The sequence below is a fragment of the Arachis hypogaea genome, chromosome 13, assembly GCF_003086295.3.
Source record: "Arachis hypogaea cultivar Tifrunner chromosome 13, arahy.Tifrunner.gnm2.J5K5, whole genome shotgun sequence".
In the NCBI taxonomy this organism is placed as follows: Eukaryota; Viridiplantae; Streptophyta; class Magnoliopsida; order Fabales; family Fabaceae; genus Arachis; species Arachis hypogaea.
Window position 1 is genome coordinate 16164753 of NC_092048.1, and position 13126 is coordinate 16177878.

General features: G+C 31.2%; 1 protein-coding gene across 7 annotated transcripts; it reads left to right on the top strand.

Moving 5' to 3' along the window:
- The first annotated feature begins 457 nt into the window (after window positions 1–457).
- LOC112737460 (BEL1-like homeodomain protein 1) lies at window positions 458–7926 on the top strand. 7 transcript variants are annotated; one of them, XM_072211300.1, is made up of 7 exons: window positions 458–707; window positions 843–943; window positions 1145–2105; window positions 3529–3902; window positions 5144–5204; window positions 6016–6394; window positions 6994–7926. In XM_072211300.1, the coding sequence occupies exons 3-7, from the start codon at window positions 1209–1211 to the stop codon at window positions 7563–7565; spliced, it is 2283 nt and encodes a 760-aa protein (XP_072067401.1). In that variant the 5' UTR covers window positions 458–707; window positions 843–943; window positions 1145–1208; the 3' UTR covers window positions 7566–7926. The 7 variants fall into 7 exon arrangements, with proteins under 7 accessions (XP_072067401.1, XP_025643157.1, XP_025643161.1 ...); XM_025787372.2 differs by having other exon boundaries at window positions 1148–2105; window positions 6991–7926; XM_025787376.3 differs by having other exon boundaries at window positions 1148–2105.
- Window positions 7927–13126: the final 5200 nt, after the last annotated feature.

A 13126-nucleotide genomic window follows, 5' to 3' on the forward strand; every position in this document is an offset into this window, starting at 1 on the left:
CTATAGTTAAGTAATGACCAATTAAAATGTGACACATCATGAAGGGTAACTTACATGTTATTTTAGAGGGGGTTGGGTAGAATTCACCAGAATATAAATACTCCTATAATATATGTGGTTGAAATTATCAGGTGTCTCATAATAAACTAAAAAAATTATTTCTAAAATTTGAAAACAAATTTTAAATTATACATACATTAGATCAAAAAGTAGTATTAGTATCCTATAGATTTATAAAGAATTTCAAAAACATTTCATGAACATAGAAAATAATTATTGTATATTTGTATATATTTATACATATTAACTTATATATTTTTTAATAAAATAATTAATAAATTATAAGAATAATCTATATTTAACAACATAATAATCAAATTTATTATAATAAACTAATCAAATTCTTTTAATAATACATATTCTTTTAATATATATAATAAAATCAGAAAAAAAAAGAGTTGGAGGAGATATTAGGGAATAGTTGAGACACATGGACTACATTATCTATCAAAGTATGGAAAGAGAGCAGAAACCTTGAATCTCTCTGTGTGGAATAAAAGGGTGGATAGCTTTATTAGAGAGAGAGAGAGAGAGAGAGAGAGAGAGAGAGAGATGGACACTTTGTCTAGTTAAGATAGCACCTTTCTACCTTCCTCTCAATCCTCAAATCACCACGCTTCTTTATTTTCTTTCCCATTCACAAAATGGTACGGACACCTTCCCTTCTCAACTGCTTCTTCCTTTTTCATCAATCACAAGATGAATCACATATATAAAATTCAACCTTCTCTCTTCTTATCTACTACTTTTTCAATTCTTTAATATGTTAGATTGGTTTTCAGGATCTGCAAGTACCACAAGAAGTGATGAGATCCAAGAACACAACTACTAATATTCTAATCATACACTACTTGTAGTGTTGCCAAATCGAAACCAAGCTAAGGTGTGTGCACAGATCAAGACACATATAAAATACAGTTATCTTTGTATAAAATTAATAGCTAAAAATTGATAAATAATTTGATCAGTTTAATTAAATTACATATAAATTTACACTCGCAAATAAACAAGCAAGAAAAAAGATTTTTTTATTAATATCTTTTTTTTTTCCATCATGATTGTTGTTATTGTCATCATGTCACAGCAGGTTCTGTTTCTCTGTCTGGCTTTCCGTACAGAAGAAGAAGAATCACAGAGAACAGAAAAAGATGGCAACGTACTTTCATGGCGGCAACAGTGGCAGTTCGGATATTCATCATCATCAATCTTCCGCAGAAGGAGGGGGATTGCAGACACTCTTTCTCATGAATCCAAACAACTACGTACCTTTCTCCTCTGACACCGCACAAAATCCAACACCAAACATGCTCTTCCTCAATCCCAACAATAGTACTACTACTCCCCACGCGCTCAACCTCGCAAGTCTCACTCACGCGCCGCCCCAACAACAAATTATCGGAGTTGCTTCAAATAATATCCTAGGACCTGCAGGCGGTGGCAATGAGATCTCCGGCTTCCATGGCTTTGTGGGGCCCACACCACGTGTTCATCACTACAATTGGGGATCCATCATGGATCAAACCGCTCTTTCTTCTTCCTCTTCTTCTGTTGTTGCAGCAACCGTGACTGTTCTTCCGAATAACCGTGACTATTCGGAACATACAGTTACAACTGCAACAACAGAAATGGGATTTCATAGAGCGAGAGGCCATCAATCCCATCATCATCCGCAAGGGTTGTCACTTAGTCTTTCCTCTCAACAACTTCCGTTTAGGTCTTTTGCCAACGCCGGTGGGGCTTTGAATAGTAGTATACAAAGTGTTGTACTTGGATCCAAGTTTCTGAAAGTGGCACAGGAGCTTCTTGATGAAGCCGTTAACGTGGGTAACGATAATAAGGTGGATTATTCCAACAATAAAGAGAAGATGAAAGGGAATAAAAATGTTGAATCCACGTCTGATGGTGGCGGTGATGATAATAGATCAAGTGGTGGGGGCGACGGTGAAAATAGTGGTGGTGACAACAAGCAAGGAAGTGAACTCAACACTGCTCAAAGACAAGAGCTTCATATGAATAAGTCCAAGCTTGTTACCATGCTTGATGAGGTAATAATAAATTAATAATAAGCTACATGCATGTGTTTAATGATTGGATACACATGAATTTATAATTGTTTTTATTTAACTAATCTCTAAATGCTTATTTTATATCTTAACTGTAAAATTTAGATACAATTAATTTTACGTGAAGTTGATAGTTGATTGTCATCTAAAAATTATTAGTTATTAACTTTATATAAAATTAATTACATTTAAATTTATCAAATAATCATCATAATTAACTTAAATTAGTTGAATAGTCAATTTACTAGAATGTGTAACTAAGTATTGAAAATTTGAAGTTTGTATTACATATACAACAATTTATCATTAGTGAATGACAAATTAATTTTTGACGGGGCTGAACCCTAAAAAATCTTAAAAGGTGGGTAAAGTGTCGCGTAATTGTGCTGTGGATTGGTTTTTATCATTTGTTGCGGGTTGTGTTGGTTCAATTTCTTGGAAATAATTTATGTATGATTCAACTTGTGAAGGGGTCCCCCATTAATTTCGGGTAAGTGGGTAACCGAAGAAGAAATAATGATAATAGAGAATGCGACAATGCAATAGATAGAGCCATAGAGAACTGTGAGATTGACATGAATTAATAGTGACTATAAGTTCTTTTACTTGTTTTTCCTAAAAGAGTGTGTTTGTTTTGTGTAGGGTAAATGAAAACGATCACAAGAATTAAAAAGAAAAAAATTGATTAGAATTGGTGAATGTCAGAGAATAATTTTTGGTTTGGGCCCATTTGGGTCAGTTTCATGATTATGTAAAATCTCTGTACCATTATTGATTGAGATTTGAGCAAGGGGTTATTGTAAAAAGTTAAGTGAGGCCTTCTTCTTATTATATGGGTCCGATTTTCTTTCTTCCTTCATGAAACCATCTCAAAATTAAACATCATTTACTTTTCAGTCATCAATGACATTCTATCGTACTATGCTGAATGTCCTTCATAGAGATTCTTAGTTGTTCTCAACATGAAAGAGAGCAGTTATATGATTGGAAAATTTTCAAGTGTGTCGTCATACTGGATGGTGTTTTAGTGATTTTTAATCGTTGATCTTAATTATAAAAAATATATATAATATATATAATTAAGATCAACGGTTAAAAATCACCAATACACCGATATGACGGTACACTTAAAAATCTTCCTATATGATATAGATATATTATTGAAAATTCATTTTACCAAAAATTTTGTGATAATTCACTCTATATATCAATATCATCGATTTGTCCTCCCTTTCAAAAAAATTTTTCAAGTGTAAATAATAAAAAGATAAAATTGTAAAATTATAAATAATGTTAAATTATTTAATTATTTTTAACTTTTTTTAAAATGACGCTTATAAAAATAGGTATTCTTGTTTATACAGTGAAAATTATGTAAATTTTAATTTGTGTTTGGAATTATTAGGTGGAGCAAAGATACCGAGAGTACAAGCAACAAATGCAAATTGTGACGTCATCATTTGAGGAAGCAGCTGGTTATGGAGCTGCAAGAACATACACAGCACTTGCATTGAAGACAATATCGAAGCAATTTCGGTGCCTAAAAGATGCAATATCTTTGCAGATCAAAACGACTGGCAAGACGCTAGGTGAAGACAACTGCATGGGAGTTAAAGTCGAGGGTTCAAGGCTTAGATTCATTGATCACAATCTCCGGCAACAAAGGGCGCTTCAACAGTTGGGAATGATACAACACAATGCTTGGAGACCACAAAGAGGATTGCCCGAACGAGCGGTTTCTATTCTTCGAGCTTGGCTTTTCGAACATTTTCTTCACCCGTAAGTAAAACTTATATAAAAACTCATGTGCAGTTAATTTTATATGAAATTGATAGATGAGAGTCGTTAGATGATAATTTAGTTAAATTTATCAACTTATTTATCAACTTCACATTAAATTAACAGCAGCTAAGTTTTCACTTAAAACTTATCATATACAAAGTGAGAGAAATTTGTGTTTATTGATTTTAAAGATTTTTTATTTTTATAAGTATTTTATAATAAGGAAAGAAGAAAAAATAGAAAAATAATAAAATTTTATTAATTATATGTTCTAATTTTTAATAAAATTATAAAAACAAAAAAATTAAAATTGAAAATACAAGTTAAATAAATTTTTACTTTTTTACTTACATTTCTAAACCTATTTGTTTCGCACTTCTCATTATTCTTCTAATTATTTTAAATTTTGTCTCTCGTCTAATAGTTAAAAACAATAAATCGACTAAGTGTATTGAATAATAATGTAAATACATATAGAACATTATTATTATTATTATTATTATTATTATTATTATTATTATTATTATTATTATTATTATTATTATTATTATTATTATTATTATTATTATTATTATAGCACAAAAAATTCCTGAATCTAAAATAAGTGCTATTGTCTCTTATTTAGATTTCCTAAATTATTGATTATAACTAATCGTTATCTAAAAGTGAGAAAGGAATAAAAAAAATTGGTTGACGAATAATTGAAACGTTTGAATTATCAATTGTAGTTACAAATTAATTTAAAACTTTACTTTTCTTGATTTCTTAGAAAGGTGCTAACTAACAATATTATTATCTTTTAACTACTAAAATTTGCTGATATGACAAGTAGAGAACAGAATATAAAATAAAAACGTGTTTATTGATTTTATAGAATGTGTTTTGTTTTTATTTTAAGTATTTTATAAGAAAAAAAAAATAATTAACTTACTCATTCGTATAAACAATTGTCGAAAGTTTAAATTATGTTTTGTATATATAGTAATTTATTAGTTAATAATAAATTTTTAAATAAATTTTCGATCCATAATTGATTAGTCATTAGTCTGTCCAATTAAAAAAAAAATTTCTTCCTTCAAATGAAACCAGTTATAACTTCTTCTATAAAATACTATAATTTGAGCCTTTTTTTTTTCTTTCTCATTTTTGTTTTCTTTTTCAAGTGGTCTATTCTCATTGATGGATACTAAGCTTGCTTCAATAACTTAGTAGGAGTTTTTACTTGTGGCCTTCTGCAGTTATCCAAAGGACTCCGATAAGGTTATGCTTGCAAGACAAACTGGACTTACTCGGAGCCAGGTATATATATTTCAATCGATGAAGCAATTTTATTAGTGATTCCATCGTTTAGTTATATTGAGCACTCACACGATTTATATACACTTCCGTTTTGAAGCATAAAATGTCCAAATAAAAGCTTTTGCTTTTTCCATTAGAACAGCTTTAATTTTTGTTATTCAAAAATACTATTCGTACACTAAAATTAACCATTAAAATCAACCATTAATATATTTTTGTATAAATATATATGGTTTAATTTATTTTTTATGTGTATTTATATTTCATATTTTATACTGATGACTGACTTTAGTTGCTGATTTTGGTATATACCTAACATAGTCATTTTTTTTATTAGTATGGCAAATTTAACCGCCATTATATTGAAGAACATTATATATTCTCATATTAAAAAAATGACATTTTATTTTATTGTTTTATTTAACACTTTATCTTACATCTTTAAAAGTTTAAATGATTTTTTCTCCCTTCTGCTTTGAGATTGAGCACCAAAATATTTCTACACACATGTTAATTGATAATTTGATCATTATTACGTAGCTAAAAATATGTTATTCGTATTAGTTTTCTATTTCTCACGGTATAAATTAACACATACTCTTTTTTTTACTAGATGCAATATGTGATTTACATAAAATATAATAAATTTCACATCTTATATATTCAATAGTGAATAAATACATGTTACCCTAATATACGAAACAAAATAAATACTCAAAGTATTATACTATCTAAAAAGATATCAATATGTTTTTGAGAACTAGCTAGAAGGTTTGTGACATACATAGTAATTTGTAATGCATACATGCAGGTATCAAACTGGTTTATAAATGCCCGAGTTAGGCTATGGAAACCAATGGTTGAAGAAATGTACTTAGAAGAAATTAAGGATCAAGAACACAACAACAATAATGGCTCCCAAGATGATGATGATGATGACACTAACACCGCCAACAAGAAGAAGAAGCAGCTAATAAGAGAATCATCAAACAAGGAATTATGGTCATCATCATCATCACAATTAGAACAACCACCATGTAGTAGTAGTGTCATTAGACTTGACCACTTAAACTCCAACCAAAACACCACTACTCCAATAACTGAGATCTCAGCAAATTCCAACAACAATTCAATCTCAACATCTCCATTGAATCTAAGGAATCCTCATCATGAGATTATGAACTCTCCAGGTACCATTCTTTTCTTCTTCTTCTTTGTTTTTCCTTTTTTTTTTTTCTCGAGAAATTGTATTTTACCCAAACTTTGATTTACGCACAATTTGTTTCCTACAATTTTAAAAATGTAAACAAAAACTTGTCATACAACCACTTCTCCCAAAAATTTAAATTAATACAAAAGACATTTGAATAGTTATATATATTTTTGATACATTCTCTTACGCCAAAACCTTATTTTAAGGTTTACTTGAATTTTTTGTATAAGTTTTTTTAATTGATTTTATATTAAATTTTTTTATTTTTTTGGCTAACAAAAATCTAACTTTAAATCTTTAAATTATAGAAGTTTAATACTATATTATAAAATTAATTCTCTAAAAAATTTAAATTATTAAAAAAAATATAAATAATTATATTTCTAATAAAATAATCATTAATGCAAAATTCAGAGATATTTACATGTTAAAATGATAGCTTAAATATTAAAATGTATTATGTTAAATAATTTACTTAAATATAATAAATTAAATTATTTTAATTATTATCCTCATAAAAAATAACTTTACATGAATAATGTACTTCAAAAAAGTAATTAAAGTCTACTCCAGCAGGTAGCATCCTTTCTGTGGACATGGAAATGAAGCCGATAAGAGAGACAAATAGCAACAACAACAACAACCACCTAAATTTTGGAATTGAATTAGGGAACCCTAATAAAGACGGTTACCCTTTGATGGCTTCTTTTGGGAATGAAAACCACGACGGTGGCGGGGGTAGCGGTAGCGGTTATGGTTCTACTACATTCTCCATGGAAGACATTGGAAGGTTCCATCAACAATTGGTGGCTCCAAGGTTCCATGGGAATGGTGTTTCACTCACTCTAGGGCTTCCACCAAGTGATAACAACAACACCAACAATAACTTTCCATCCCAACAAGTAGAGTTTCTCTCCTCACACAACATGCATTTGGGAGGAGGAGGAGGAGGAGGAGGAAGGATTCATCATCATCATCACGAGATTGAAGCAGCAACCAATGATGATGAGTTTTGTGGAATGAAGAACAATGCCACAACACCTTCTTCTCATTCAGGAACAAGTTATGATCATAACAACAACAACATTGACATGCAAAATCGGAAGAGGTTTGCTTCTCATCAATTGTTGCGTGATTTTGTGGCCTAGCTGCAACCTAAGATATTATTATTATTATTATTATTGGAGATCACAATTTTCTCAAAGTTTAGGTTCTATATATATATCTTAGAGCAAAGAAAAAAATTGTTAGTCGTGTATGTAATTTAATGCTCGATATTCTTTTAATTAGTTTGAGTTAGTTATGTCATCTGTGATATATGAGTGTTAGCACAGTAATTTACTTCTCGTGTTTTTCATTTATTTTTGTGAATCAACCACTACATACATTTTGGAATCACGTGATGATTTCTTGGAAGACTTTAGCTATATGTGGGAGGGTAATTATGTTGAAGTTTGCTTCATCATGTAAGGATGAAACTTATAGTAAATTAAAATAGTACATTACATATATACTTTCTAATATACTTTGCTTTGGCTTTATTTGTTATAAATGGTAGTGGAATTTAGCCAGCTTATGAATGGTAGTGTATATGTTTCTCTCCGTACATATATTATTGTTTATGTAAATATCCGGAACATATTATATATGATAATTTACACTTATTTGGTTATTTAAACTATTATCATTATTAACTGCATGATGATTTGAGCATTTTTACGCAAGAAATGTTATATACCCTATTTTTTATACGCTTTATGTATATAGTTTTTGTTTTTAATATTAAACATGAATAATAAAAAAATAAGAGAATTAAAATGTTATGTTTATAATAAAAAAGTATATATTTAATGATATGTACTAAATTAAAAAAATTGTCATAAATGTAATTTCATCATACAATACAACGTATAAAGAAATGTGGCTAATAAGAACATGGTTTTTGGTCACACGGGTTAAGTAGATGATGAAAGTTTTTTTTTTTTAAAGATAATAATGATATTATTCAATACAGAAATAAATACAATATATATTCAAAAGTCAGGATAAGAAAAATAAAAAAAATTAAATATTTACGGATAGGTGAAATTGTAAGAAAAAAATAATATAAAAAAGTAGATAAAGAAGAAATCTTAGCACACTATGCACAAGGTAAAATAGATAGTTCCTGGTTCAACTTAAGCGACGTTGCTAGCACTTTTTTCAGAGACTTCTAGATATGCTAGAAGACTCGCTGACACCTCTTCTTCTAAATATTCCAAGCTATAATCAAAACCTGTCAAGTACTTTGAGGATTTGTTCCTTAAAATCCAATTTGTAATACCGAATCCCTCCACCAATCAAAGAATAAGGAACGTCTATGGTCTGGAATGAGATAAGTCAAATGACTCTTCTTCCACACTAGATTAGCGTCTCCACAGAAAAATAGATAGTGCATGAGTGATTTTGGAGCTGACTTGTAGATTGGACAAGTTGCCAGAATGGATGGGAATTGCTGGTGGATGAGAAGTAGAACAAGAAGCTTACCATGAAGAAATTTTTACACAAAGAGCAAACTCTTGTGAGAAATTTTCAACTTCCATAAATGACTCCAAACTGGTATCTATTGCATGAAGTTCGGACAAAATTCAATAGAGGTGTGGTAAAATTGGTAAGCAATCTTGTACCCTGATGCAACATCATATGTTTTTAATCTATTCATTACCTATTTGATTGTGTCTTCATCTTCTCTTAGGGTTATGGAGAGGATTCGCTAAGCAATTTCTAGAGAAAAACGGTTTGAGATTAATATTTAATTTCACTGTTTATTTGACAAAAATAGGTCTTTTACTTGTAACAGATGGTAACTCTTTGATAGTAGTGCCACAGATGGAGGAACAGTGAAGGGGTAAGAAAGAGGGAGGTATAGTTCACTGAAGATTCAGATATTACCAACACTTACTTTCCTACTAATGTCTTTCTCTACAACTCGCCTCCCTTCAAGAATACTTTACCAACCCCAAGAAGATAAGGTTCCTATTTCTGTTGTAAGGATAGAATTAAATCAGAAATATTTACCTTTAAGTATTCTAGAAAGAAGAGAGTTAAGTTGAGTCACGATTTTTCAGCATTGTTTACCTAAAAGAGCCACGTTTTGAGCCTGAGATCTTTAAAACCAAGTCCGCCTTCTTTCTTAGGCCTAGTAATCTTATCCTAGCTAATCTACACCATTCGCCTTTTAAAACATTGTTGCCTCCACTAGAACTGGGTTATAATACTATGAATTTCATTTGGCAAGCTGTCCGAAAGTTTAAAACATGATAATATGTATATTGGTATGGCTTCACCAACTATTTGGAGTAATACCTGTCTTCTTCCATTAGATAACAAGCACATTTTCTATCCTTGTGTCCTTTTGAAAATTTTATATTTGATTGAGTTGAAGGTGACTTTCTTGGAGCGGTTGACAAGGAAAGGTAAATCCAAATATTTATCATGTGCACCTATGTGAGAAATATTTAGCTGGACTGCTAGGGAGGTTCTAATCAGCTATGGAGTGTTATTATTGAAGAACATGGCTGATTTATTAAGATGAACTCTTTGCCCATTAAAACTCTCATAAGATTCCAATAATTCTAGAAAAGAGGCACAACTATTTTCCGAGACTTTACTAAATAGAATGGAATTATCAGTGAATAGTAAATGATTTATAGTTGGGCATCTTCTATTTATCTAAATTCTCCAAATGAGACTATTTTTCTCTGCTTTGTGTAGCAAGAAGGAAAGTCCTTCTACACATAGAAGAAAAGAAAAGGGAATAAATGGTCACCTTGATAGATGCCTCTATTTGGTTTAAAAAAATCATAGGGTTGACCTTCATAATAATAGAGTAAGAAACGGTTGTCAATAATTGACAAATCCAGTCAATGAATCTCGATTTAAAGCCCAAATTTTCTATAATAAACCATAGAAAATGCCACTCCACCCTATCGTAGGCTTTACTCATATCAAGTTTGAGTGTCATTTCGTATTCCAAACCTCGCTTCTTTTGTTTAAGGTAGTGCATACATTCGTGTGTTATAAGAATGTTATCAGAAATAAGTCTACCTTTTAAGAATGCACTTTGAGTTGGGCTAATTACCTTATTTATACACCCTTGGAGTATGTGGACCAGTACCTTCGAAGAGATATTGTAGACAACAGAGGACAAATTAATGGGCCTTATCTGAGTCATATCACTCGTATCTGGAACCTTTAGCACTAGACAGATATTGGTATGGTTAAACTTTTCAAATTCTACCTCCGACAAAGAAACTTCTCACAACCCAGAACACGTCTTCTCCCACTATACCCCAGTAGAATTGGAAGAATTCAACCATTATACCGTCCTCTTTTGGTGCACTCTGAGAGTAGATACTAAAAGTAGCTTTTTTTACCTCCTCCATGAAACAAATCATCTGAGCCTATAGTTCATGTTAGCTGTAACCTTAGATTCGATGTCTATGAAAAAAGGTCCCAGATCTGCTTGATTAGAAAATGTGAAAATGCTCTTAAAGTAGTCCTCAGCCATCTTAGCAATATCAGCATTGGTTGTTGCCATATCCTCATTATCCCTCTACAAATGCCATATCTTATTTTTTCTGGTTCTAGATTTAAATGTTTGATGGAAGAAGTTTGTATTTTGGTCTTCTTCTTTCAGTCATTTAATTCTAGATTTGTCTTTCCAATAAAGTTCCTCGTCCAAATATGCTTTTTCAAATCGTTGTTCAATCTCAAGTAATTCAGTGTCTCCCATGATGTCTGATGTTCATTTTTGTTCTAAAAGAGCAGTAACTTCTACAATCTCCTTTTTAGGATTAGTAGCATTGTTCTTTTTGTCAGATAACTAATCAGTGTCTAACCAATTTAAGCTTTTGAAATAATCTAAACATTGCTGAACCTTCTATATCTGAGTTCCAGACCTCGCTGATGAAGTTGTGAATTTGTTCTTCACCACACCAACGGGATTGGAACTTGAATCTCCTCTTTGATCTTTTCGGTTGGTAGTTAGTGTCCAAAAGGAGGGGACGTGATCAAAACCTATATCTGATAGTCTAAAGATCGTAGGATGAAAGTATAATTGGGACCAAGATTCATCAACAAGCACTCTGTCAAGCTTTTTCTGAATTAGTTCACCTTCCTTGCGTCTGTTACTCCAAGTAAATAGTTTACCCATCATTCTTAAATCGTTTAACGAGTTATCTCAATTAAAGGAATTAAAAATAGCAATAGAAGAGTGAGATTTATGATTACCACCAAGTTTCTCACTTGATCAATAATGGAATTGAAATCATCAACAATAACCGATTTACCTTGAAGTTGGGAGAACACCAAAGAGATTTTTAGAACTTGAATAGCCGAATATTCTCATTACATTTTAATTAAACACCTACAAAGTTTCATTCCTTGTTAAGAGGGACATCTTTTATCAAGGCAATAATATAGAACTCAGAATAACTGAAAATATGAAGAATAAAATCATCCTTCCATGCCAACGCAAGTCCACCCGCACTACCAAAAGAACCAACAATTTGCCAATTAGAGTAGTCACAAGCCCTAAATTTTTTTTCACATGTCGAGATTGATTTTTTGTTTCACAAAGAAAAACCCACTCAGAGGAGTGGGATTGAATAATCCCTTTAAGGTTGTGAACTGTCAAGGGTCTCTCCAAACTCTGACAATTCTACGATAATATTCTCATGGGTCTTGGGGTGCTATTGACCGGCTGGCACCCTCCACCCTCTGATTAACAATTAACTCTTGTTCAACACACATTTTCTTGGTTACAAGCTCTATACATGTCTCTAGTCCCTTAGAGAAGTCTTTCTCTATTACAAACACCAATTCCTCCTCTTCTTCCATGCTCCTTGGATTTGGATATAGATTTACTCCCATTTTAAGTTAATGATACGAATGAGGATGTGATAATAGAATGAGAGAAAGATAAAAAGAATAAAAAGAGTGGAAGAAAGAGAAAAACTTGTAAGAAATGGATTCATATGAAAAAAGAATTTAAAAAAATAAGAAGAGAATTAAAAAATTAAGGTTGAAAAGAAAAAAACCTTTAAAAACACCGCAAAAATTCTAATAGAACAATTTAAAGAGTACGTATTCTTCATACTCCACTAGTTAAGAGATAAATAGATGATGAAAGTTTGAGCTATCATTATTGGAGCATTGCATTTTATTTCTCTGTTGAATTAGGCTTTCTTTCTTTTATTTTCTTTCACTGTGGTATTGAATACCCTTGTTTTTGGATTGATTTCAATTGGATTTTTAATTGTTGTATCTTCATCTTGGAGATTTTTGAAAAATAATCTTGGATTTTCGTCCAGACTTGATGATTCCATAATGAAATATGAACGTGCATGAGATTACATGAGAACTAAGTTCGGAGAGAAAGGAAAACAGAGAGAATGCTTTATGCCCAAACAAATAAGGTGATTACAAGAGTGCATAAGCACTGGTATATATAGAGCACACTAAACTAATTTAGTTTGGTCGATTGGTCATTTCACTTGTCTGCTTAAGTACGTGTCAAAAATTTGAATTTTGCCATGTGCATATAGCAACCTATTGGCCAATGTTCGAATTTCGCCATGTGCATATAGCAACCTATTGGCCAATGACAGACTTAAGGGTGTTTACAGGTCAGGTTGGTTCGAGTTTGGGGTGAAATTAGAATCGAACC